Source organism: Sapajus apella, unplaced genomic scaffold (genome assembly GCF_009761245.1).
Source record: "Sapajus apella isolate SASKATOON/1434 unplaced genomic scaffold, GSC_monkey_1.0 scaffold139, whole genome shotgun sequence".
Lineage (NCBI taxonomy): Eukaryota > Metazoa > Chordata > Mammalia > Primates > Cebidae > Sapajus > Sapajus apella.
The window spans coordinates 127,494-154,907 of record NW_022437079.1 but is presented as its reverse complement, the minus strand read 5'-3'; the positions used below and the strand labels follow the sequence as shown (position 1 = coordinate 154,907).

The 27,414-nt window shown below is 45.5% G+C and overlaps 1 protein-coding gene across 3 annotated transcripts in view; it reads left to right on the top strand.

The window, feature by feature from the left end:
- The first annotated feature begins 207 nt into the window (after positions 1 to 207).
- Positions 208 to 27,414, top strand: part of CFAP161 (cilia and flagella associated protein 161) — a 32,260-nt gene continuing 5,053 nt past the window's right edge. The window contains exons 1-7 of one of the 3 annotated variants that reach the window (XM_032263915.1): positions 208 to 347; positions 1,602 to 1,691; positions 2,218 to 2,450; positions 3,982 to 4,066; positions 10,147 to 10,305; positions 14,717 to 14,790; positions 15,479 to 15,682. In XM_032263915.1, the coding sequence (XP_032119806.1) occupies positions 1,608 to 1,691; positions 2,218 to 2,450; positions 3,982 to 4,066; positions 10,147 to 10,305; positions 14,717 to 14,790; positions 15,479 to 15,674 (831 nt within the window). In that variant the 5' untranslated portion in view covers positions 208 to 347; positions 1,602 to 1,607 and the 3' untranslated portion in view covers positions 15,675 to 15,682. Of the gene's footprint in view, positions 403 to 1,601; positions 1,692 to 2,217; positions 2,451 to 3,981; positions 4,067 to 10,146; positions 10,306 to 14,716; positions 14,791 to 15,478; positions 15,683 to 27,414 lie in introns of all 3 variants that reach the window. The other 2 variants (XM_032263914.1, XM_032263916.1) reach the window with 2 other exon arrangements.

The window sequence follows — 27,414 nt, the reverse complement described above, 5'->3', positions numbered from 1 at the left end:
GGTTTTCCCTCCCGCCTGCTCTGCAGTTAAGGAACGGAGAGGCGGGCTGGAGGGCCGCAAGCAGCCGCGGGCCCTAACACCCCCTGTCCCGCCCCCGGCCCTGACACCCCCCTGTCCCGCCCCCGGCCCTGACGCCCCGCCCCCGCCACGTCCCGTCCCGCCCCGGCCCTGACGCCCCGCCCCCTCCACGTCCCGTCCCGCCCCGCCCCGGGCGAGGCTTATTGGCCAGTAGGCCCCGGACCTTGACCAATCGCCCGGGGCCGGTCGTCATGGTGACGGGGCACGCTAACGCTCGGGGCAGAGGGAGGCGCGCTGGCTGAACTGCTGGGCGCGATGGCGCAGAACAGGTACGGTCCCGGAGTCCGGATGGGCAACTGGAACGAGGACGCCTACCTGGAGGAGGTACGGAGGGTGTGCCAGGCGCGGCCCTGCGGCTCAGGAGCTCCAGACCCGGCCCCAGGTTCAGTCCCCTGCTGTGCGCGCCTCCAGCCTCCTCCCGCCCAGCGCACCGTGAATACCTCCAAACTCCCCCCTTCTCTAAACTCCAGCGGAAACTCACCTGCCCAACTGCAAGCCCAGGGCTCACTGGCCTCCACGCCGAGCACCCTGACTTCCCTTTCTGTGGGTTCGTTGGCTTCCTAGAGTCGAACGCTTTGACTCTCAGGCCCCTGGTCTGTGTATCCCGCTTAGTCTAGAGCCCCACCAGGTACCCCCTGGTTTTGTTTTTGTTTTTGAGACGGAGTCTCGCTCTTGCTGCCCAGGCTGGGGTGCAATGGCGCCATCTCGGCCCAGGCTGGAGTGCAGTGGCACCACCTTGGCTCACCGCAACCTCTGCCTCTCGGTTCCAGCGATCCTCCTGCCTCAGCCTCCTGAGTAGCTGGGGTTACAGATACAGACCACCATACCTGGCTAATTTTTGTATTTTAAGTAGAGACGGGGTTTCTCCATGTTGATCAGGATGGTCTCGAACTCTCGACCTCAGGTGATCCACCGCCTCGGCCTCCCAAAGTGCTGGGAGTACAGGCGTGAGTCACTGCGCCTGGTCCCCGCTGTTTTTTAGAGTCTTAGAGTCTCAGGTTGTGGACCAGGTGAGGGCACAGGCTCTAGGTAGAAATAATATCCCTCCGCACTCCTACCCTGCCGCTTGCCCTCTTAAATGACCCTGAGCATTGCTTTTATTGACGTTGCCCTCACTGCCTTGTAGTCTCCCAAGGTAGTCTTAACAAGGTTCGGAGCCATTCGTGTATGGGTCAGGTTGGGGAGGGGTGGACTTTCTAGTATTAGCCATCACACAGTCAAGGGAAACCTCAGCAGGGGAGACACGGCCTCCAAATGTCACTCAGGATAGAATCGAGCTGGAGTAATTCCTGGTGATGATTCTTTTTCTTTGTTTTGCCTTTCTCATTTTTCTAAACATTCTATAATGTAATAAAAACATTAAGGTAATGCTAAATATGTCCCATCATTCCCATTATGCTCACATTACTTCTTTGTCCTCGAATTTTGCTTTTTCAACTTGGAAGAGCTTCTGACCTAAAAGTTATTAAATACGAACATCTGTATTATTTAGGGCTACTGTTGTTGATTTTCTCTTTAACTAGGAGCTCATGAAAGACTTCTTAGAGAAGAGAGACAAGGGGAAACTCCTCATACAGAGAAGTAGAAGACTGAAAAAGAATCTTTTAAGACCGGTATCTTTAAATTCAAACATTGTTTTCAAAATTCTGTTGAACCTGGTGTGAGTATATGTTAAGCAAGAAAAAATATTCATAACTGAGTTACCATTTGGAAAATAACAGTTTTAAAAATAAAATTTGCAGTGTTTTGAATTCTTCTAAGATTTTAGAAACATAAGGGAAGTCTGCCCTAAATCATGTTTACCTGCATTTTGCAAATAAAGAAATAAGTGAGTCAATATATAAATAAGTAAAATGCCCCTTAGTTGGCAATTGAGAAATTTTTCAATGAATGTTGAACTTCTAGAAAAATGGGTGAATCCTTGTGATTTTCACCAGCTTCATTTGACTTCATTCGGGATTATTGGGAGCTTTGCCTTGGCAAACGGGAAGGGAAAGGAAGAAGGAACTAAGGGTTCCAGGGGATCCAAATGAAATCCTGAATGAAGTGGATACTAGTCTGAGAAGGAATAAAATTGCCTTAGCAGTGACTGTTGAGGAATTGCATGGTTTATGTAATAAACTACTATTAAAATTGTAGATGCAACTTTCCATAACTGAAGATGGTTATATTCATTATGGTGACAAAGTGATGCTTGTGAATCCCGATGATCCTGCTGTGGAAGCTGATATGTTTCTGGGTGGGGACCTGAGCCTGTGTATGACTCCAGATGAAATTCAGTGCCATCTGAGAGATGAATTAGAGGTGCCCTGTGGCCTGAGCGCCGTTCAAGCCAAGACCCCAATTGGTAGAAACACTTTTATCATTTTGAGGTAAAGAGACTTTAATTTTCATCATAAATATGTTTCACTTGTAGCTTAAAGATACCTGGGTATTGGAGCCGCTGACTGGAGGGAAGGTTTTGTGAAGATTTTCTGTGATTTTCATCTTGCTTTGATTACCTCGAGAATTATTGTCAAGGGAACTTTACAACTGCTTTTTACCTTAGACGGCAGGATAATTGTTTTCAATTCAAAATGCTTAAATCATAAGTATTAGATCCAGGGAATTAAATCCATATTCTGCCTGAAAGCAAAGTGGGTATTCCCTATAATATTTTCAACCTCTTTGAGCACATTTGAGTGTTTTCATTGTTCTTAATATGGCTATGTTATTTTTAACAACAAAAATATATAGTTTAATACAAGGTAGCACTAGATGGGATTTGCTCTTTTAAAATTAAAAGTGTGCTTGAAGAGATTTTGAAGATGAACAATTAAATCCTTAGAGAAGTAAGAGATCCATGATCACACACTGGGGCTTGTTGGGGGTGGGGTGGGAGGGCTGGGGGAGGGATAGCAGGGGGTGGGGCGATTGGGGAGGGATAACATTAGGAGAAATACCTAATGTAGATGGTGGGGGCGAGGAAGGGGGGATGGATGCACAAATCACCATGGCATGTGTATACCTATGTAACAATCCTGCACGATCTGCACATGTACCCCAGAACTTAAAGTATAATAATAATTAAAAAAAAGAGATTCTCATGCCTCAGCCTCCTGTAATCCTGGGATTATAGGTGTGTGGAAAAAAACAAAACAAAACAAAAAAACTATTATAATTTGTAGAACAGCAATGTAAGAATTGCTGGGCCAGGTGCAGTGGCTCACACTTGTAATCCCAACACTTTGGGAAGCCAAGGTGGGCGGAGTTTGAGACCAGCCTGGCCAACATGTCGAAACCCTGTCTCTACTAAAAATACAAAAAATGAGCCGGGCATGGTGGCAGGTGCCTGTAATCCCAGCTATTTGTGCCACTGAAGCACGAGAATCACTCGAACCTGGGAGGTGGAGGTTGCAGTGAGCCGAGATTGCACCACTGAACTCCAGCCTGGGGAAAAAAGAGGGTATTTAGACAGTTCTTCAAGTTCTAATTTAGATTTCTTTTGAATATACATGTTAAGACAACTAAAAATTGATCACAACGTCTGTTTCCTGAAGGATTACGAGGGAATTGTATTAAATGTCTACAAATGTGTTGCCTTGGTTCTCTCTGAAGATACCAGTGCACTTGACCAGAATTCCTTAGTGTACATTAGCATGATGCGCTTAGTTTAACCAGAAGCTCACAGAGTGGGGATGCTTTGTGTGCTAGCTATGGTACAGGGCAGGGAGTCGGCTACTAACTGGATTTTAAGACCAAAAGAAAAGACCTTTTATTTAATTATTTAATTCAGTTACAGTATGTGAATACAAATCTTCGAAAAAACTGATTATAAACACAATTGCATGCATAAAAAATAGTCATAGGATGATTCTCATACTGAGAGTTCACATTTGCATTATATTTATTGTCCACTGACAGTGTACACAGAGACGCCACTGGTCAAGTCCTCAGATATGGGCAGGACTTTAGCCTGGGGATAACAGGAGGATTTGAAAACAAAATGGTAAGTTATCACTTTGCATGTCTCCTTTGGATCAGTCATTTCTCTTGCCCAAAATGGGATCATAACTATCTAATGACGTGGACCGAGAGCTCCAGATACATGGGCTCCATCTCTGACTTCACTGTGGTTTCAGCTTGCAGCTTTTCACAGGCAGATTTGGGCCAAGCCAGTCTTTTCTTTTAACTTCCCAAATTACAAAAAATACACCCCTAAAAGCTAAAGAATAAGAGAGGAAAACCGTTTCTCAGGGTAGCTGGCAAAAAGCAAGTTTATACCACTTCTACCTGTCAGTTAAGTGATTGACTTCATTAATAACCATCTGACACCTGTCAAATGTCACTGATGCTAGCAAGGCATATCACCTGACAACTTTTGAATTTAAACTTCTGATGGTCGGATTTTTGCCCAATATGGGAGTAAGGACAATATAAGATGCTTAAATTTGCATAAGTCAGGGAGCCTTGGGGATTAGGAAGGATGATAGAACCAGACAGATTTGGGTTTGAATTTCAGGCGTGTACCTATGGGATGGGAATTTGGGTAAGTTATTTAATGTTTTTTTGAGCCTGTTTCTCATCTATAAGATGGTGAGTATGAATCTACGTTACAATATGCCAGGCATGCTTCACGTATTTTAACTCTCCACACGTGACTTTGAGGTAGGGTCTGTTTTACCTTTATTTTACTGATGGAGAAACTGAGGTTAAGTGATTTCTGACTCGAGCCATTCCATAAGTAGCAGAGCTAGTACTGTATCACATTTTTTGTTGAAGATTTCTTTGCTGTATGATGTAGCGTTTGTATTATTGGTACCACTAAGAAAACACAGGGCTGCCTGCCGGATGCAGTGGCCCATGCCTGTAATCTAACACAGGGCTGCCTGCCGGATGCAGTGGCCCATGCCTGTAATCTAACACAGGGCTGCCTGCCGGATGCAGTGGCCCATGCCTGTAATCTCAGCACTTTGGGAGGCCACGGCAAGAGGATCACTTGAGGCCAGGAGTTGTAGATCAGCCTGGGCAATACAGTGAGACCCCATCTCAACAAAATTTTTTTTAAAAAATCAGCCAGGTATGGTGGTGTGTTCTTGTAGTCCCAGATACTTGTGAGGCTGAGGTGGGAGGATTGCTTAAACTGGAAGGCAGAAACTAGGGTTTGCACCACTGCACTCCAGCCTGACAGAAAGAGACCCTGTGTCAAAAAAAAAAAAAAAAAAAAAAAAAAGAAGAAACAGTGCTACCAATTAAACTTTGACACCCCACAGATGGTAAGTCGCAGCCTGATAAATATCGACATTGAAAGAAGAGAGTCAATTGCCATTTCTTAACCAAAGATAGCACCATTAACATTTTGGTTTATTTTTATATTCCTATGTATTTTTTTAAAACTTAGATGAATATACAGATAGATTATTCTTTCTAAAATAGCATCTTTAAAGCTTTTTAAAATGACAGTACCATTTAATGAGAGCCTAAGATATAATTGTGTGGCAGTATCATAATTTACCTAACCTTTCTTCTACTTCTGGGCAGTGGGTTTGGCCCAAGATGTCTCTCTCCTATGTAAAGTTCCAGCGTGCATTTGTGTATAAATGCTCGAAGCTTCCCCTCTCAAACTCCAAATTAGGGATTCCACCTTTGGGATAGATTTTTGGGCATAGAATTCCTGAGTCAAAGAATACGAACACATTGAAAAGTATTGATACGTATAAAGAGTTCTTTTTGTAATGGGCTGTACCAATTTGCACTCTCAGCAACAATAAATAAGAATAATTATCTACTGCTTCTTTGATTGTATTAAATATCACAATTTAAAACTTTGCTTATTTGATAAGCAAACAAAATGGAAAGAAAAAAGTGATATGTAAATGTTGTAGTGCTTATAATTTCTTCTACATTTTAAGTTTGTTCTCTTTCTTATCTCTTTCTTTCTCTCTCGATTTTTTTTTTTTTCATTTCTCCCTCCCTCTCCTCTCTCCTGCAAATCATCTCGTTTTTTTACCTTTGTATTGATTTGGGTTTATATGCCGCCGATGACTAAGTTTTGTCATGCGTGTTGCTATTATTTCCATTTGCTGCTTGGCTTTTAAGTTGTAGTTGCCCTAATGTTATATTCTTGAGTAAAACGTATCAGTGGTTTTTTTTGTAATTCCTTCCATCGCTTTTAAAGACTGCTTCAGAGATCTGATAAAAAGAAAAACTTGAATTAGCTTCTAGATGTTTACAATTTGACTTTTGTTTAAATTTATTGTTGAATCCACTTGGGATTTATTTTGATAAAGGGTTTTATGTGAACATCTCATTTTTTGGCTGGGCGTGGTGGCTCACGCCTGTAATCCAAGCACTTTGGAGGCCAAGGCAGGCGGATCACCTGAGGTTGGGAGTTCAAGACCAGCCTGACCAACTTAGTGAAACCCCCTCTTTATTAAAAAAAAAAAAAGAATGTCTTATTTTTTCCCAGATGACTAGTCAGTTATATCTGTTATCTCTTGAATAATTATTCCTTTCTCTGCAGATGCATGGCATTTCCCTTAGCGTGTATACCACCTACTGCTGAGCTTTCTATTTTGATCCATTAAACTCTGGTTGTCTTGTTCTTCTTCTTTTTTTTGAGACAGTGTCTCACTCTGTCGCTTAGGCTGGAGTGCAGTGTCACAAACATGGCTCACTGCAGCCTCCACCTCCCCGGCTCAAGCAATCCTCCTGCCTCAGTCTCCTGAGTAGCGGGGACCACAGGTGCACCCCACTACGCCTGGCTAAATTTTGATTTTGTTTTGTTTTGTAGAGACAGGGTTTGGCCATGTTGGCCAGGCTGGTCTTGAACTCTTGAGTTCAAGTGATCCCCTTGCCTCTGCCTCCCAAAGTGCTGGGATTGCAGGCATGAGCCACTGCGCCCAGCCCAGTTATCTATTTTTATTCTAGGACTATAGTGTCTTAATTATTAGAGATTTATGATAGGATTCATAGCTCTTTGACTTGAGGGCTCATAGGGCTTGTTGCCTCTCATTACACTTCTTTGTCTTAATTACGTTAGGAATTAATTTCTCAGTTAAATATAATGGTCATTTTTTCCAAGTCCCTCTGCCCCTGTGGGGAAAAGATTACTTGTTGTTATATTTTGATTGGCATTGTAACATTAACTAAATTCACATATTTAGTAGCTTTACCATATTTATTCTTCTGAGGTGTCTCTCTATTCTCTCAGCAAAATTTTATATCGCCCAGTAAGATTTTGTGGTTTTCTTTACATGTATTTGAGAACAATTTTGTTAAGGGTTTTTCCTTGGTATTTTGTATTTTCAGATGCTATTGTAGAGAGGTCTTCTTGATAGAATAAAGATAGAACATTTGATAGTATAAAGAATAATTTCTCTTATATAAGAAGGCTATTGATTTTTATATTCACCTCTGATGAATCCACTTACTCATTAATTCTATAGCCTTTTCAGTTGATTCTCTTATGTTTTCTGGACAGACAGTGATTTAATCTTCAAATGATGACATTTTCTCTCTTCTCCCATTCTCAGACCTCTAATTTTGGTTTCTTGTCTTTGAATTAGCAAGCACTTCTGGGGCATTCATGGAAGCGTTGATGTAACAGTGGCCTACTGGGTTAGTTCCTGATTTTATTATTGTTTTACTTTAGGTGAACAAAGCAGTTTGTGGTTTGAGATAGATATTATTTACCTATTTTTTTTTTGAAGAGTCAGAGGCTCGCTCTGTTGCCCAGGCTGGAGTGCAGTTGAGATCTTGACTCTCTGTAGCCTCTGCCTCTGCCTCCCAGGTTCAAGCAATTCTCATGCCTCAGCCTCCCACATAGCTGGGATTACAGTCACCCGCCACCACACCTGGCTAATTTTTGTATTTTTAGTAGAGACAGCGTTTCACCATATTTTCTAGACCGATCTTGAATTCCTGGCCTCAAGTGATCCTCCTGCCTCGGCCTCCCAAAGTGCTGGGATTACAGGCATGAGCCACTGCACCTGGCCTTATTCACCTTTTTAAGTTCCGGTTTTCATGTTGCTCTGAAAGGCACCATCATCCAGAACCAGTGGTGAATCTGGCTTGGGCCCATCTTCCTTTCCCACTCACGTCCAGCTGATTACCAGGTCCCGTCTTCTGTTCCTAGGCACTGTTCTCCCTTCACACTGCTCTTTAGCCTGTTTCTCATGCCGCGTGCAGCCCCTCAGCAGCCCGGGCCCCCGCTGTTTTTCCCTGTTAGTCTGTCCTGACTTCAGACCATACTAGATGGGGTACTGCCAGGTTGATTTTATTTTTATTTTTATTTTTAAATTTAATTATTTTTCAGGTCGATCTTTTACAAACACAGGTCTAGTCACTTCTCATCCTCACTGGAGTCAGCAGCAGCTCCCCGTTGCCCTTTGAATGAAGTTCTGGCTGTTTGCTGTGGCATCTGAAGCCCTCTATAATAAACCCTCCCCCTCTATGTGCTCACCCCCTCTGGCTTTGCAGCCTCCTCCGCAGAGCCACTTTTGATCCCCCAGGAAAGCACTGTGCTCCTACCTCTGCCTCCCCCAGCTCATCGTGAGTCTGCTGGACCTCCCTCACGAGGCAGGTGTATGTAGGTGCTTCCGGTTTCCGTGCTCCACCACCTCTTCTGCTAAGTGGAGAACCTCTTGAGGACAGTAACATCTCTGCCTTTGCCCTAGTGCTCACAGCACAGCCTTGCATGGGAAAGGTGCTTATTGGAAACCTGTCAAAATATGCAGAAATTACCTCCACACTCAGGGTGGAGCTGAACCAGCGAAGAACTAACAAGGAACTAACATTGTGGACTTTTCAGGAGGATGGGGGTAGCTTCTTGGCAAGATGACAGGCAGCCAGATAGCCAACATAATTTTCTAGCATGGACATCAATTCCAGAGGGGTGTGGGTCACCTTGGAGGCTCACAAATGAATATCAGCTGTGCGGATATTGACTTGAAGAATAATTCATTTCATGCGATGAGTTTAATGCAACATCATTTATAATACATAAAATATTAGTCCATCGCTGGGCATGGTCATTCATACCTGTAAACCCAGCACTTTGGGAGGCCAAGGTGGGAGGATTGCTTGAGCCCAGGAGTTCAAGACCAGCTTGGGAAACAATGGGATCCTGTCTCTACAAAAAATAAAAAACATTAGCTGGGCATGGCAGTGTGCACATGCAGTCCCAGCTACTTGGGAGGCAGGAGGATCGCTTGAGCCCAGGAGGAGTTGGAGGCTGCAGTGAACCGTGATTGCCACTGTGCTCCAGCCTGGGCAACAAAACGAGACCCTGTCTCAAAACGAGACAAAAAAAAACCATTAATCCAGTTCCTGTACCCTGAAAGGGGAACAGGGGACAGGAAGTAGGAAGGAGAGAGGAAGATTGAGTTTGGTATTCAGAGGAAGCAAAAGTAGTTGGAGATGTGTGTGTGTGTGTGTGTGTGTGTGTGTGTGTGTGTGTAATTGTGTGTATGTATGTGTGTGATTGTGATTGTGTGTGCGTGATTGTGTATGTGTGTGATTATAAGAGTGTGTGATTGTGTGTATGTGATTGTGTATGGTGTGATTGTGTGTGTATGTGTGTGTGTGTGATTGTGAATTTGTGTGATTGTGTATGTATGATTGTGTTTGTGTGTATGTGTGTGATTGTGATTGTGTGATTGTGTATGTGTGTGATTGTGAGTGTGTGATTGTGTGTGATTGTGCATATGTGATTGTGTATGGTGTGATTGTGTGTGTATGTGTGTGTGATTGTGTATGTGTGATTGTGTTTGTGTGTATGTGTGTGATTGTATGTGTATGTGTGTGTGATTGTGATCATGTGTGTATGTGTGATTGTGTGTATGTGTGTGATCATTGTATGTGTGTGAGAATGTGTGATCGTGTGTGTGTGATTGTGTGTGTGTGTGTGTGCGCACCAGATGGCATTTCTAAGGTAGAGGAAAATTGTGCTTTCTCATACGATCAGTAGAAACAGCGTTTTTGAGAACTGCTTTGAATGTGCTTGCCATCCAGCCAGTCAGTTGCTTCTTTATTCCCCAGCTTTTCACAGAGCTCTGACGTAGTGCATCTGCTTGCTGTCATTTTCAGTTGTATTTATCAAGTGACCACAGGACCCTCCTGAGATCGTCTAAGAGGTCTTGGCTCCAGGAAGTGTACCTAACAGATGAGGTCTCCCACATGAATTGCTGGCAGGCTGCCTTCCCTGACCCCCAGCTACGCCTGGAATATGAAGGCTTCCCCGTCCCGGTGAGCACAGCGTTGGGAAGACATGGGTGCCTGTGCTATGAGGCGGATGCCGTTTACTGCTGTTTAGAAAACACAGACTGAGAGCCCAATGCCTTAAGACTTTCTCCCTCCTTTCACTCTTTTCATTCCCCCCATTTATAACACGAGTTTGGAAGGTACTAATTTACCCCATGGCAGCATCCTGCGTTAGAGTTTCTCAACTGTGGCTGCACAGTAGAATCACCTCAGGAGCTTTCTGAGAAATACTGAGGCCCTGGCCCTGCGCCTGACATCAGGTTAAGAACCACTGATGTGTGATCCTGAGGGTGTGACACTGCTTCCTGTGCACTGTTTTCGCTAAGACCTCTGCTAAATACTAATTTTTAAGGAGTTTGAGGGCAGGTGTGGTGGCTCAGGCCTACAATCCCAGCACTTTGGGAGGCTAAGGCGGGTGGGTCTCTTGAGGCCAGGAGTTCAAGACCAGCCTGGGCAACTCGGCAAAATTCCTGTCTCTACAAAAAATACAAAAATTAGCTGGGTGTAGTGGCACACACCTGTAATCCAAGCTACTCAGGTGGCTGAGGCACAAGAATCGCTTCCACCCAGGAGATGGAGGTTGCAGTGAGCCAAGATTGTACCATTGCACTCCAGGGTGACAGAGGGAGACTCTGTCTCTACATTAATAAAGAAGGAAATATTAGCCAGGTGTGTTGGTGAGTGCTGTAGTCCTAGCCGCTTGAGAGGCTGAGGTGGGAGGATCACCTGGGCCTGGGAGGCCGAGGCTGCTGTGAGCTGTGATCATGCCATTGCACTCCAGCCTGATCAACAGTGAGACCCCGTCTCAAACAAACAAAGAGTTGAGGGAGTCTTGGAGAAGGAGACAGCAGAGTAGCCACACAGTCCACGCAGTGGTCCTGCAGGACAGCATCATTCTCTCTGTCACCGTGGGACATTTTCTCTTGATGCTGGGACCCGTGGGACTGGAGCCTGAGGCATGGTTCTGACGGGAAGGTGGGGGCTTTTGTGGGCACGGAGTAGTAGACCTCCCTATTCCAAGGGCCAGAGGCTTTCCTGCTTACAAGGCATCCAGCAGACAGAATGAAGACGTGTTGGCAGCCACTGCGTTGAGTATGGAATTAGCAGGCGTTGCCAGTGTTCGTTTGCCACTGGCCAGGAAGTGCCCACAGTTGCAGGCCACTGAGTCCACCTGACGCAGCATGCCTGTCCTCCACCTCTGCCAGGGGAACCCTGACTTCACAGGGTCTTTCCTCCAAGCATGGAGGACATGTATATTATCTACAATGAAACAGGCTTTACAAATTCTTCTCCAGCTGTCTTCTGCTGAGCTTTGCTCTTCTGAGAATTGCCTTCTAGTTCCACAATTTAAACTGTCAGTGCCTCAGTTTCCCCATCTAAATTCGGGGTGTTCATAGTACCTACCTTGTGAGGTTTTGTGCGGACTAAATGGTTAGTATATTTTAGAGTGCTAATTAGAAACGTGCCTGGCTGATAGAAGACACCCACAAGTGTTTCTTGCTGTCATGACTGTTGTCGTTGTATGCTATTGTCGCTGTTTGTGTTAGAGGTGAACGGAGCAGTCAGCGTTCCAGGCACCAGGAGTTCTTTTTGTTTTTCTTTGAGACAGAGTCTTACTTTGTCGCCAGGCGCCAGGCTGGAGTGCAGTGGCACAATCTCAGCTCACTGCAACCTCCGCCTTCCGGGTTCGAGCAATTCTCCTGCCTCAGCCTCCTGAGTATCTGGGACTACAGGCACACGCCACCTCACCCAGCTATTTTTTGTATTTTCTATTTTTTTGAGAAGAAGTTTCACTCTTGTTGCCCAGGATGGAGTGCAGTGGCACGATCTCGGCTCACCGCAACCTCCGCCTCCTGGGTTCAGGCAATTCTCCCACCTCAGCCTCCCGAGTTGCTGGGTCTACAGGCGTGCGCCACCATGCCCAGCTAATTGTTGTATTTTTAGTAGAGACGGGGTTTCACCATGTTGACCAGGATGGTCTCAATCTTTTGACCTCGTGATGCACCCGCCTCAGCCTCCCAAAGTGCTGGGATTACAGGCGTGAGCCACTGTACCCAGCCTAATTTTTGTATTTTTAGTAGAGACAGGGCTTCACCATTTTGGCCAGGATGGTCTGGATCTCTTGACCTCGTGATCCACCTGCCTTGGCCTCCCAAAGTGCTGGGATTACAGGCTTGAGCCACCGTGCCCAGCCGAGTTCTTTTCTCCATTACTAATTCACCTTATGGCTTGAGGAAAGTCTCCCTGAGCCTCCCTGAGGCATGGTTACACATCTGCAAATGGGGAACACCAAACCGATCTGAGCTCCCTTGCACATGTCAATGACCTCTGGCTAGAGAGACCTCCAGGAACAACTGTGCTTTAACAGGCTGGGTAGATTACTTGTTGCAGTGAGGGAGAACACACACCGTGAGGAAGCGTGTAAGAGGGTGTTAGGATGCTTACAGAATTTGGGCCTTGGTTGGCCGCTGTCGGAGAGAATCCCAGGAAGTGAGGCTTTGCTCTGGATTGGATGCTGTCAGGAAGTGGAGGGTAATTCTCTGATCGGTTATCTCAATAAATCTTATCTCTAGGGAGGACCAGACTGGAGTGAGGTTAAAACAGTGGTTAGTAAAGGAGCAGCAGTCACTCATATTAGCTGGGAGAGGCGGGTGTTTGCTATTTTGTGGCTTAGTCAACGTTTGTGTTTTGTGTGGGTTCAGATATGATTATAGAGTGATCTTATTTTTGTTTTGACCCCTCATGATCACAGAGTGGCCTTGTCTGATGTGGACATTCTGTGAAGCTGATTCTGCTCCCAGGAGAACACTGAGGTCTCCTTGTGTGTGCCAGGCCACCCCCTGGCTGGCAGGGCTGCTTTTCCTTTCTTACACAGCTTTTAATGTACATGAGTCAGGATTTTGAAATAATATATATTTTTCCTGATTATAAACATATGTTCACTTATGAAAAGTCAGGAAAGCACAAAAATAATATGAAAGTTACCAGTAGTTCCATTTTCCAGAGAAGCCATTGCTCATTTCTTTTTACAAGGTAGGACATCATGAAGATACTTCTTTTTTTTCTGTTGAATGACACCATTGACTCTATCTTGTGTGTCAAAGATCTTCTCCAATATAACGTTGAGTGATTATTTCATTATACAGTTATCTACAATAATATATTTAATTTATTCATTATGGTTTGGCTTCTAGATTTTTCTGTGCCTGTGTGTATGTAAATATATCTACAGTCATGTGCCATTCAACGATGGGGATACATTCTGAGAAATGCATTAGACGGTCGTGGTCACCCTGGCAATGATTTTGTCGTTGTGTGGACGTTGTGAAAGGAAAAATCAGTCTTGGGACCTAAACTCACTCCGTCAAAGAAAAAGTCAGGCTGGGAACGGGGTCACGCAAAGCGGCCTCCCATTTTGCTCTTAAGTAGGATAGCTACAAAGATTTTTTTAAAGCTACATATATCCGTCACAATTTTCCCACAAGGAAATTCCTTGTGAGCCCCAAGATCTTTACCCTAAAGCGGTGATGTGGACTGTCACCCTGACCATGTAAAGTGATAGCTTATCTTCACAGTAGGGGACAAAGGACAGAACTAAAAAGCCATCCGTCCGCTCACTCAAGACAAAGGCATATATGAACGTTCCCTCCGCCCCATGTTTATTTCACCTTATGTGAAAAGGCAGGTTCACTGCGCACAAGATGAATGAGTAAGTGACTGTTCTTCCACGGCCCTCTCATGTAAAATGTGCGTTTGGTGAACACTGACAGAAAACTCAAAAGAACGCAACTGCTTGCCTCCTTTATTTACCCTCCTTTTTTTCGTCATTATTGTTTTTTCTTTCTTCCTCGTTCCCCCAGTACCCACTCTTTTCCCTTTAAATATTCAGGTCCCTAGGCCCTCTTCAGGAAAAAGCATGGACCAAAGGTTTTTCCTGTTGGTGTGTGTTCTTTTTGCTAGGTGTGTCCTTGACCTCGGCAAATAAACCTCTCACAATGACTGAGACTTGCCTCAACAATTTTATTTGACTTACACATCATAAATGTACTTACACAAACCTAGATGGCGTAGCCTATGACACACCTAGGCCACTAGTGTTCCTGCACTGCAAACCTGTGCACCGTGCTACTCTACTGAATGCTACAGGTAACTGTAACACACTGCTAAGTGTTTGTGCATCTAAACACAGAAAAGGCACAGTAAAAACAGGGTCTTATGGTCATATATGTGGTTGCATAGGCGGCCCTTTGCTAACTGAAATGTGGTGGCATGTGACTGTGAATATATATAATGTTGTTCTAAATTGAAATACATGTATGATTCCAAATTTTTGCTTTTAGGAAAGTAGAGGCCTTTATTTAGAATGCCAGTAACACATTGTCTTTATCTGTTATAGGCCAATGCTAAAATTCTCATCCACCACTGTCACACAAATCGGGGACTCGCAGCCCACCGGCATCTTTTCTTAAGGTATTGTATTTCAGTGTACCACAGAACGCTGTGACTGGGGCTGGGGCTATGAATATAAGCAAAGAAGCTCAATTGACAGTGTATGGCTGCACATGCAAAAAACGTCCTTTGCTGACTGCCACATAGATCTTTGACAGGGTGAAAAGTCCTGTCAGAGTCCCTTCTTTTTTTCTTTTTTTGAGATGGAGTCTCACTCTGTCACCCACGCTGAAGTGCAGGGGCACAATCTCAGCTCACTGCAACTTTTGCAGCCAGATGCAAGCGATTCTCCTGCCTCAGCCTCCTGAGTACCTGGGGTTACAGGCGCCTGCTGCTACGCCCAGTTAATTTCTGTATTTTCAGTAGAGATGAGGCTGATCTCAAACTCCTCCTGACCTCAGGTGATCCTCCTGCCTTGGCCTCCCAAAGTGCTGGGATTACAGGTGTGAGCCACCGTGCCCAGCCAAGCCCCTTCTTTTATACAAGTCCTTCCCCTACGAGAGGACTTTAGCAATAATGGGATCCTACTGGCCCAATCCTTGCCCAAATAGGGTGCAACCTCCCTGCAAACATGCTCCGTTTTAGAGATACCCTAGGGCTTTATCTAGCAATCTACTTCTTAAGGTGCTTTTGAGATGAAATTATTAATAACAGCTTACTGAGAGTGGTCACTCAATTTCAAACCACAACTGATTCTCTCTTGCTCCAGCACCTATTTTGGAAAGGAGGCTGAGGTTGTAGCTCACACGTACCTGGATTCACACAGAGTTGAAAAACCAAGTAACCACTGGATGTTGGTTACTGGGAATCCCAGGGATGCCTCGTCCACCATGTCGGATCTGCCCAAACTGCCGGCAGAGGACACTCGAGCCGTGGAGCAGGCCATGGGCCTTGACACGCAGTAACGCGCCAGGTACATGCATGTTTTCTCTGGTTCTGCTCTCATCAAATGTAGCTTTAAAAGAAATTAACGACCTTGGTCACGCCTCAAGCTACTTTTGAATCAGATATGGGACTCCCTGAGCACTATATTAAAATAAAGATTACATTAAGATTATTGAATTTGCGTGGGAGTCTAGGCCTAGAAAAAAAACAGCTCTGGAGAATAAATAGAATAAATAGTATTTGAAAGTGACTCACAATGGCCCTTGGTTGATAAACAAATTCTGAAGAACTCAGCTTCCTCTACTATACCCTTCATTGTCTACAAGGACAGTGCGTTGCTTTTTAAAGTCATGTCTATGTGATAAAGCTATTGGAACTGTAGTGAATTGTTGGCACCACAGTTTCCCTCTTGAATGCACTGAAACAGAAAAAGCTGACAGCTGTGAGCTGTGGCCCTACCTTGGAATTGAACATTTCTGCCTTTGTAAAACATCCTGTTTTTGTTTCTACCTGTGGCTTTCGAGGTCCGGACCTCCACCTGGTCTGCAACCTATTACGTTGTCATGATCTTTAAACTGCAGAATCTCTGCCTTGTCTTTGAAACCGGCACCTTAGTTGTGACACTCATGTGACTAGAAAGTTCCTGACAAAATAAGTATGTATCCTTCCGTTTATTTGTTCATCCGTTCATTCTTCTCTGAGTGCCCGTGATATGTAGAGTATTACACGGGGATGGAGGGTTTCACGGCCTTGTAGATACAGGTAGACTGTTAGGCTGGTTCACAAATACGTATCCTGTTTTAAATAGATGCAGTTCCAGGCAATGCAGATTGACCCTCTTCCAGAAGGCAGGCGTTTTCCATCAAGTACTGCAGGATTTAGGGCAGTGGTTCCAGTTTGGCTGTGCATTGCCTTCATTCTGGGAACTGTAACAGTGACGGATTCCTGGTCTGAGCTCAGAAATTGTGATTGAGTAGTCTAGGGTACTGCCTGGGCATTGGGCTTTGTCAGTGTTCTTCATATGGGTCCCGTGAGCAGCCACAGTGGAGACCCACTATGTTAGGAGGTGGAGGAGGAAGCAGTGGTCCCGTAGGGTGGTCAGGGGAGGCTTTCCTCAGCAAGTCTCACTCTGGCTGCACCATAGAATCTCCGGAAGAATACTGAAAAAGCCCAAGGCCCAGGCTGCACTCTGGACTGTTCAATCGGAATTTCTGGAGTGGGACGTTAAAATAATACAGATGCTTGAGCCCACCCCAGAGCTTCTTATTTGATATGGCGTGAAACTCAGGTGTTAGTATTTTTTAAAACTCACTAATTTATTTTATTTAAATTTAATTTTATTAAAAAATTTTAAAACATTTTTTTGTTTTAACTTTTTGTGGGTACATAGTAGGTGTATATATTATGCGGTTCATGAGATGTTTTGATACAGGCATGCAATGTGAAATAAGCACGTCATGGAGAGTGGGGTATCCGTTCCCTCAAGCATTTATTCTGTGTGTTACAAATAATCCAATCACACTCTTTTAGTTATTTTTACATGTACAATTAAGTTATTATTGATTGTAGTCACCTGTTGTGCTATCAAATAATAGGGCTTATTCGTTCTTTGTAACTATTTTTTGTGTGTCCATTAGCCAACCCCACCTCCCTCTCAGGCCCCCATGCCCTTTCCAGCCAGCGGTAACCATAGTTCAACTCTCTGTGTACATGAGTGCAATTGTTTTGATTTTTAGATCCTACAACCACCAATAAGTGACAACATGTGATGTAAAAACTTGCTAATTTATTTTAGTGTGCAGCCTGGGTTGAGAACCTCTGGCTTAGCTGAGAGCAGAGTTATGTCTACCTGTGTGTCTCCAAGGGGTGAAACCAGGTGGATTTGGGCTCCAGCTGGTGAAAGACATTGTTTTTTTTTCTTTTTTTTTTGGAGACTGTCTTGCTCTGTCGCCCAGGCTGGAGTGCAGTGGCCCAATCTCAGCTCACTGCAACCTCTGACACCCAGGTTCAAGCAATTCTCCTGCATCAGCCTCCTGAGTAGCTGGGATTACAGGCGTGCGCCACCACACCTGGATAATTTTTGTATTTTTGGTACAGATGGGGTTTCACCATGTTGGTCAGGCTGGTCTCGAACTTCTCACCTCGTGATCTGCCTGCCTCGGCCTCCCAAAGTGCTGGGATTACAGGTATGAGCCACTGCGCCAACGGGAAAGACATTCTGTAACAGTGTGAGCCACCTGCAAGCATCTAAACCAATTTCAGTGCATTCTTGCTCCTACCGTAAGATATCCATGGAGTGCTTCAGGCAACATCAGGACTCTTGATCCTTTCCTGAGTGATCCTCCGATGGCTTCTTGACTGAACACTGAGAGGTTTCCACCAGGTGGAAAGTCTTGACTGTGAGTTGTCCAGGTTCTTGGCATGTTCAACAAAGAACTGAGCAAAGTGCACAAACAGAGCAATACAAAATACACAAAGCAACAAAAGAATGAAGCAATGCCAAAAGCGATAAAAGCACAGATTTATTTAAGTGAAAGTACACTCTATGGAGTGGAAGCATGCTTGGGCAAGAGGCTAAAGAGTCCCAGTTACAATGTTTTTTAATTAAGCTAGAAGATTTTGGTAACACCCCTAGGTGCCCTTTGGAGGCCTCCGATTGGTTGCACCTTGTGAAGAACTGGCTTACCACCAATCAGAGGCTGAAGTGGAGACTTGGCCCATGACCAATCAGGGGCTGAAGTGGAGACTCCGCCTATAGCCAATTAGAAACTGAAGTAGAAACTTCTGTCTTGTTGTCACAGGCATGAGAATGTGGCCTATATGCTGTCTGATCTTGCCTAGGACCAAGGACTGGTGCCATATCAAGGGCTCAGTGTTGGTCTCTGCTGCTGGCAAATGGGGCACTCCGCCGTGTCCATAGCCAGGTCAGCCTTGGTGAGTGGAAGTCCATGTTGCTGAGCCAATGCCATAACCCTTGGTTACTCTAATTCCCTATTCTGTCTCAGTCTTTGTGCCACCAGGAGTTCATGCCACTGACCAAGTTTGCACTCAGGTAATCACCACCTGACTACAGTGACTCCTGGGGGCGTGAGTGCCACCTGGCTGGCGGTGATTGTGAAGCACTTCATTTTAATGTACACAGAGATGTTAAAATATGAAAAAGTCTGTACCTCTCAGAGTAGATGAAAGACAAGAAATAACTAGAAAGTGAGCACTTCTATGCATCACCTTGTGTTATTTACAAATCAGTGCTTCTGCCTTGGGTCTGTTGTGTACCTCAAAATTATAAGGACCTTTTTATACTCATTTTCTTATTTAACTTTCACCACTCTCTGGGATCAGACCAGGTCTTGTTCTTTGCTGTTTACCTCCATTTCCTGGAAAATATCTGTTAGGTGAATGAAAGAATGAATGAATGAATCAGTCAATCAGTCAATCAACAAATGAATGAATCCATAACTTTTACAGAGGAGCCAGGCTTAGCGATTTGTTCGGGGACACAGCTCCTAAACAGCAGAACTGGGGCAGGACCAAGTTAGGATTTTCTATCCCTTCTTCTGGATAAGAGTCTTCTAATCTCAGCACTCTTCACTATTTTTTTTTTTGATCCGGATAATTCTTTATTGTGGTTGCTGTCCTGTGCATTATGAGATGTTCGGCAGCATCTCTGTTCTCTGCCCACTAGATGAAGTAGCACCTTTCCACTCATGACAATAAAAAGTGTCTCTAGACATTGCTAAAGGTCCCTGGGAGCACTCTGCTATTTGACGACCAATGGTCTAGACCTACTTTAGCTGTTTTTTATTTGCCATTTATAAAGGATGTTGTAAAGTGGCTATTTCTCTCCCTCTCTCTCTCTCTCTCTCTCTCTCTCTCTTTCTCTCTCTCCCCCCGCTTCCTTCTTTTCTTCTTTCCTTTTTCTATTCCTAGAATATGTGGTGTCTAACACAGCTTCCGGGTATATTGGTAGTTTGCTTTTAGCTTCCGAGCTGGACTTTGAACGTAGAATTCTGGCAGGTGGAGACTGGCTGTCCAGGACGCAGCGCTGCACGGACCTGTGTACAGTGACTTTGACACACAGCACCTCTGCAGCAACCTCTAGTGCGGGGCAAAAGATGCTCATTGAGGTGTGAAGCGTTTAGGACGCTGTGTATATCATTATTTCATCCTTGAAATGAATGAATGTGTCTGTGTGTTATACTATCCCAAAAAGTTTTTCTCATTTTTTTACCTTTAAAAAATTTCAATCTTTTTATTTTTACACTTCAGCCTGACAAAATATTAGGTTTTTTTCTTTTTTTGAGACAAAACGTTAGTTTTTAAATATACATAACATTTTAGCTTAATGGGCGTGAGTAAAATTTATTAATAGAGTTACATATAAACATGTGTGTGTAGCGATGCCCAAAGGGACCGCTTATTGGGAAGGGTACACAATCACAAATTGTGGAGAGGATCCTGTGTGCTGTGTGCGGTCATTCATTGTACAGAAAATGCCGCTGAGTCACTGTGGCTGCAACGAAGCCCGCACGGCTTTGTCCTGAGTCATGGACAATAGGCTCCTCGCAGCTCTAAGGTTCACTTTCTTTCAATTGAACAAAAGTTTATGAATTATTTGACAGTGAGGAACAAGGTAAGGACCCTGCAAATGGAAGAGAGCGGGAAGAGGAGACTGTCTGTGTGATTACGCACAGGGCGTGCTGAGATCCCCGTGAAAGGACCACATTACTTATAGCTGGAGGCTGACGAAGCCTGCCTTCAGATGACACGTGAGCTACAGAGGACACATACGGGGAAGAGCATTCCAGGCAAAGGAGACTGCATTTGCAAAGGGCCAGCACCTCTCCTGGGGAGAAGTGGGGACTGGCAAGAAACGTTCAAAATCGGCTGTCTGCTGGTACACTCGGCATGGCCATACTGACTTAAAATGCGATAATGCCTCCATCTCGGTTGGAAAACAGCTACTTGACTCAAGCCCCTGAAGTGCCCCCTGTAACCCTGGCACCTCCCTGGGGACCCTTGGATTTCCCTACAACCAGCAGCTAAAGGGTTAATGTTCGCCCCAACAAGGGAGCCTGCAAGACCCCACCCCAGCATGCTGCCTGGAGTTTGTTTTATTTGGCTAACGTCCAGTGAGAGTCAGGAAAAACTACAGAGGTGGTTAACTATTTTGAATATCACTCTTGGCTTCATGTATTAATTATTGAACTTGAATTTGATCTTGAAGGTGATGGTCAGCCTTTGAAAGGCTTTGAGGAGGAAAGTGCCATGATTTTACTTTAGAAAGACGATTACAGGCAGGGTGCGGTGGCTCACGCCTGTAATCCCAGCACTCTGGGAGGCCGAGGCGGGCAGATCACGAGGTCAAGTGATCAAGACCAACCTGGCCAACATGGTGAAACCCCGTCTCTACTAAAAAATACAAAAATTAGCTGGGCATGTGGTGCATGCCTGTAGTCCCAGCTACTCGGGAGGCTGAGGCAAGGAGAATGGCTAAAACCCAGGATGCGGAGGTTGCAGTGAGCCAAGATTGCACCACTGCACTCCAGCCTGGCGCCTGGCAACAGAACAAGACTCCATCTCAAAAAAAAAAAAAAAAAAAAAAAAAAAGATTATGGAGGCATGGGAGGATAAGCTGATGCGACTTTGAACTAAGGCAGTGTCAAGAGACACTGGGAAAAGGGTATGGGTTAGAGAGAGGGCAGGAAGAGACACATAGGACTCCACAGCTTGGTGGATGTAAGGCCAGGAGAGGAGAAGGTGGACACCCAGATTTGGGGCACATGCCTCTCCCTGAGATGCAAACATAGGAGGCAGAGCAGGTGCACAGGGAAGGTGAAGTGGTTACCCGGGAGCGTCTGGCCCCTGAGTGGAGGCTGTTTTTGTGTGGATACAGCTGCAGCCCACCTACAACGCTCTCATCTGCTGGCCTGTTTGTCTCTATCACAAACTCACCTAAGTCCCGGATAACTGATAGCAAATCCAGCTTTAGGATTGAATAGCACTTTAACATCCTGCCAGTGGGAGCAAGGAAGAACGCAGCAAGCCCAGTGGTGAAGGTTTGCCACTTCCTAGCTCCAAGAACTTCACCTCTGAGGGCTTCTGAGAGGACTGGCTATGTTAGCTATGCAAAAGCAGTTGCCCAGTGTGAAAGGGCCTTCCTGGCTCCCCCTCTACCTTCCTATGATGTGTACACCCCAGTCAGTAAGTGAGTTCATCTTTATCACACTTGGTTCCATACCTGGAGTTAGACTCCACTCCTTTCCCATACACAGTAGACCTTTTTGCATTCAACCAGATCCAGCAGTAGCCACTGGCTATTTTACGCCAGATCTTGAGCTAGACACTGGGGACCCAGTGGGGAATAAATGTGTTCCCACCTTCAAGGCTTCCACGGTAGAAAGGGTCAGAAGGGAGATGAGACTTTGAAGAGGTGGAGGGGTCGGGGTGTGGACAGCTGTATTTGGCGCATTTGGAAGCCACCATGTATTTTTGAGTAGGGGAGGGATTGGACAAGAAAGAAGTTAGTCTGGGAGTGAGGGGTACAGGGTAATTGAAGGAGGTCATTTGTGAGTCTGAAATTACAGTCAGTGAAAGCCCCCAAAGGCTTAAACCTGGGGAGAGCAAAGCTGAAGTCTGATTTAATGGGTTTTGGCAGTTTTTTTTCCCCAGTATCCCTTCAACGGCAAAAAATAATAGACATTGGTTTTTTTTTTTTTTTTCCATTAGTAAATACGCTCAGTATCTCCTTATTTGTCCATAGTTGTTTTAAAAGAAAATAGCTTTGTTTTTAAGAGCAACTATGTAGGCCCGCATGTAGCCCATGCCTATAACCCCCCTGCTTTGGGAGTTCAAAACCAGCCTGTGCAACATAAAGAGAACCCGTTTTTACAAAAAATAAAAAAATTAGCCCAGTGCAGCGGCACATGCCTGTAGTCCTGGCTACTTGGGCAGCTGCGGCGGGAGGTTCGCTTATAACTAGGAGTTACAGGTTACGGTGAGCTGTGGCCATAACCCTGCACTCTATCCTGGGCAACAGAGCAAGATCCTGTCAAAAAAAAAAAAAAAATAGAACAATAACAATTTAGAAGCGTTTCTATCTTTGATAATAATTCAGTTACTTGAAGACTTGGCATAAGGAGGGCCTGACTAATATTACTGAGTTCAATTCCCATGGGGAGATTATGTTGTAGGGAAGTCAGCTGGTTGATATGTAAGGAACTCCTACACATGCAAGAGAAAACTGTAAACACTCCATTAGAAAAATAAGGCAGAGGCTTAAGCTGGCAATTATAAAAGAAGTAATTTGAGGATGCAATAAGCATTTCCAAACATGCTCAAATGAAGACAGCCAGGAGATGCCGCTTTCTTTTCGTCTGATTGGATGGCAGTGACAGAACATAGGGTGTCAGGACCTACAAGGACCAAGTGCTTTGGCTTCCCCTGGTCATTGTACAGGTGAGGAAGACAGGCCCAGATGGGGGAAGGGACACACCTAAACCCAGAAGTTAGATGGGCAGATTCTGAACAGATCTGCCTCTAATGACAGTGTCTGCTGAGAAGTCGGGACTGATGAACCTCACAATCACCTAAGTACCTCGAGGCTTTGCAGCCGGGAAGGACGCCTGGTTTCTCTCCTGCCAGTTCCATCTTGCAGTTTTCCAAAGTGGCCACGAGGTGTCGATGTTAATAACGCTAACAAGTCAACACTTGCAATTGCTCAAATACTGAGCTTAATTGCAAAATACGAGGGAGTTTTCAGGTTTCAAAATGTACATTTTAATAGGGGAAAACCCATAAAAACACGGTGGTCAGGGTATCAGCCCAATTTTTTTGACTTTATAAAGAAAACAGTGTATTAGGCCCGTGTAAAACCTGCCTGAAACAGCATTCCAAGGGTTGGTGACGAAGGAAGTTCAGGTTAGCATACAGCCCCTTTGGGACTTTTTATAGAATATTCCATCTGGAGCCTGGAGTTCTCTCCAAGAAATTGGACCCTCAACCCCAGGTCCAGGGCTCCTGCGTGATGTGCTGAATACAGTAGTGATTTCAAAGCCCTCTCTGCTACTTACCGTCCTTGGCTAAGTCACATCGCCCTCATCAACCCTCCGTTTTCTCTGTAGGGCTACCAGCTCCCTCTTAGAGTTGTTTAGAAGATTAAATAGAACGAGACAATATCTTTGAGAGAAGCAGGCAGAGATCATGGTTCTGAGCGCTGGCTCTGGGATCAGACAGCTCAGTGAGGACACTCTTCGCTTCCTAGCTGCATGTCTCTGGAAGGTCATTACACCTCTCAGGGCCTCCATTCACTCATAGGTTAAAAAGAGGCCTAAAATCTTACCCATCCCTTAGGCTTCCTGTGCAGATTAAGTGGAGTTTTGTGGTTAAGCATCAAGCATCCTGTTTAGCACTATGTCAATAAGAGTAGTAATTCCCAGGACTACTTGGGTCTCTTGTATGTGTCTCTGCCTTGCATTGCTGCATTCTAATTTTTAAACACTCGTCTCTCCTCCACTTAATTATTAACCCCTCAGATACAGACGCTGTGGGTATACGCATGTGTTTTTAATGTCCGCGTCTCCCTTGTTCAGCCCAGGGCTTGGCTCATACTGCTAAATGCCAGTTCTTCCTTCTCCCTCATTTTACAGGTAAATGAAAGCTTGGAGGGGTGGACTGATTCACCTAGGCTGTACGTGAATTAGTACTTCCTCTATTACGGCACTTGTCACTCTGAATTATATGGTGTGTTTACTTCTCTGTCTACCATGCTCAACCATAAGCTCCCTGAGGGCAGGAAAACTTATCCCAAATTGTGTCCGCATCATTAGCATAGCTAACACTTATGGGGCACTTGCTGTGTGCCAGACACTCTTCTAAGCGCTCTTTTTCATGCATTAACCAATGTAATTCTCATATATAACTTGTAAGCCAGGTACCATCATTATCTGAGTTTTACAGGAGCAGAAACTGAGACACAAAGAGGTTAACTCACCCAATGTCACACGGTTGGCAAGTAGGAGAGCCAGGCAGTCGGAATCTGGGCTGGAATGCTTCACCTGTAACTTAACGTCTCAGGCAGAAATCTTTCATGAATTTTTTTTGGCTGGAATTGAATCAGTAAGATTGAGATTGAGCAATACTGTAGTATCATGGGGAGTGACTCTAAGTGTGCCTTCAAGTTCTACGTTGAGATCTGCTTTGGATGTGCCATCCAAGGGGGACAGGAAGAACCATGTCTGCAAGGAGAATGGTTTGCAGAACCATGTGGGAGTGAGTGGGAGGAGGACTCAGTGGGAGGCAAGGTGAAAGGGGAGCCCTGAGCTCAGGTACCATCCAGTCTAGGAGAGCAGGGAGCCGTGATGAGGACCGTGGAGGAAGCCTGGGAGCTCGGCATCCCCCCATCCCTGCCGTGAGTCTATGGTGGGACCACAGTCATTTGCGACGGCGTGGATGAATCTGGAGGACATTAAGTGAAATAAGCCAGACACAGAAACATAAATACTGCATGATCTCACTCACATGTGGAATCTGAAAGAGTCAAACTCCCAGAAACAGAGAGTGGAATGGGGGTTCCCAGGGATGGGGAGGTGAGGGAAATAGGAAGATGTTGGTCCAAGGATACAAACTTTAAATTATACAGTGAACGGTTTAATGGCGATAACCATTACAAGTGTATATGTATATCAAATCATCATGTTGTATACCTTGAATGTATACACTATTTGTCAATGAAACTTTTTAAAATTTAAAAATGTCTTAAAAAGAAGGCAGTACTTAGTTCCCTGGGCACCCACAGGTGCCTTGGCACCCCTGGAAACTCAGTGGCCCGGCACATCCCTCCAGCCCAGATGGATGGTGCCTGGGACTCATGTCCCCAGCTCTGTCAATGGGTAAGGGTTCTCCGGAGCCCTGTGCTGAAAAAGATTAGAGAAACGACCAGTCTCTGTGGCAAGAGCATTATTTGAGATGCTCTCATGCATCCAGGAGGGGATCATAGGCCACATTTTAGTCTGTCCTGCCCAAGGCCTTCCCTTTCTGATAAACCCAAATTCTTGCAGCTTCTGCAGGCCTTCCTGGGCAGCCAGGCTGGCACTGGGGTTGTGGGCTTTGTCTGGAGAGCTGAGAAAAGCAGGCTGACTCCCCCAGGGCTCCACCCTGGAATACCGGCACTGTGTGTCCCATGCTCTAACTCCCTGCATGCGAGTCACACGTGAACACCCCGCCTGCCTCCCACCAGAAGGAGCCAGAGGTGGTGTCTCCCGTGGCCATCCCTAGCTCTAAGTGAGTCTCCTCCCTTCCTCCATCCCTGCATCGTCTCTGCGCTGTGTTATTGTTGGCTGACGTGGACAAGGTTGAACATTTGCCAAACATCTGCTCATGTCTCCTGAATGTGCTCCCAAACAGACGGGCAGGAAGCAGCACCACCCTTGAACTGCACTGCCAGGGCCTGTGAGCTGCCATACCAGGACACTGCCTGGCGTGCTTGGGGCTGGCGGATACCCTGAGCTGAGATCTGGTCTCTTGCTTTGGGGAGGGTGAGAGAATGGTGAGAGAAGCCTCTTGGTTTCACATCCTTCCTTCCCTCCGGGTAGGAATAATGCTATGGGTTAGGGATGTTCAACAGACAGAGGCCGGCCACAGATGGCTGGAGACAGAGGAGGAGGTTAGGGTCCCCCTGGGAGACAGAGGGGCGAGAGTGGCCTCTACTTCTGGGATGGACATGGGAAGCAGACAAGGCTGTGAGTGCAAACAGCTCATTCAAGAGGTGATATGAGACAGGAAAGGGAGGCAAGTCAGTAAAAGATGCTTCTTACCAAGCAGGTGGCAGAGGGGACAGCTGGAATACCATCCCACTACGGAACCTGAGAGGCAGGATGTGCCTCCGCAGAAACCCCACCTGAGGGGTGAGCACGTGGGGAGATCTGTTTCTCGTTTCACATCTGTCTTTGATTGAGGATGCTCTGGGGACGGGAACTCCCTGGCTTTCTTGTCCTGCTGCAGGGAGTGGGCTGGGAGAAAGCCCTCAGCGGAAGCCCCAGGGGCCTGCAGTAGGAAGCCACAGAGGAAATTTGGGCAGAAAAGGACAGTTCCTGTTACAAGTGACAAACGAAGGTCAAAGATAAAGGGTAGATGAGGGCGTGGACCCATTGCTTATTTCTCTCCTCCTCTCCCCATCTTCTTTTCCTCTGTATTACTCTTATGGCTACTTGCTCACCCCTTCTCTCTCCTCCCCTGCCCATCTCTCTCCTGTCATTCTATCTCCCTCTTTCTGTTATCTCGCTTTCTCTCTCTCCCTTTTCCTAGGTACCTGCCTCTCCTTCTCTCTGTTTTCCTTATGTATCCCAGACATGGAATGAGCAAGTAATGGATTGATAAAGTGCCTCATTCCCACCGCCCAAGCAGGGGCCCTTTAGCCCCGTCCAGGGAGATGCTTCCTCCTATCACCAGGATGAACGCTGCTCCCCCAGTCCCTTAGGTGATAAAGTGGTCTTTGACCACGTAATGTTGCCAAACACAGGCTCAGTTTGGCAATTACAATGTTGTTTTCTATGTCATCACGAAATTCTGAACTGACTGTAAAGTTGGACCTTTCCTCCTCCTCCAGCTCAGCTCCCTGCTGGCAGGAGCCCCTGGTAGGTTTGCCTCCCCACCTTGCTAACTGCAGTTTCTGACCCTTTTGGGGCTGAAATTTGAAGACAGGAAAATAAATGAGATCATCAGGAAAGTTCTTTTATTTATTTATTTATTTATTTATTTTTT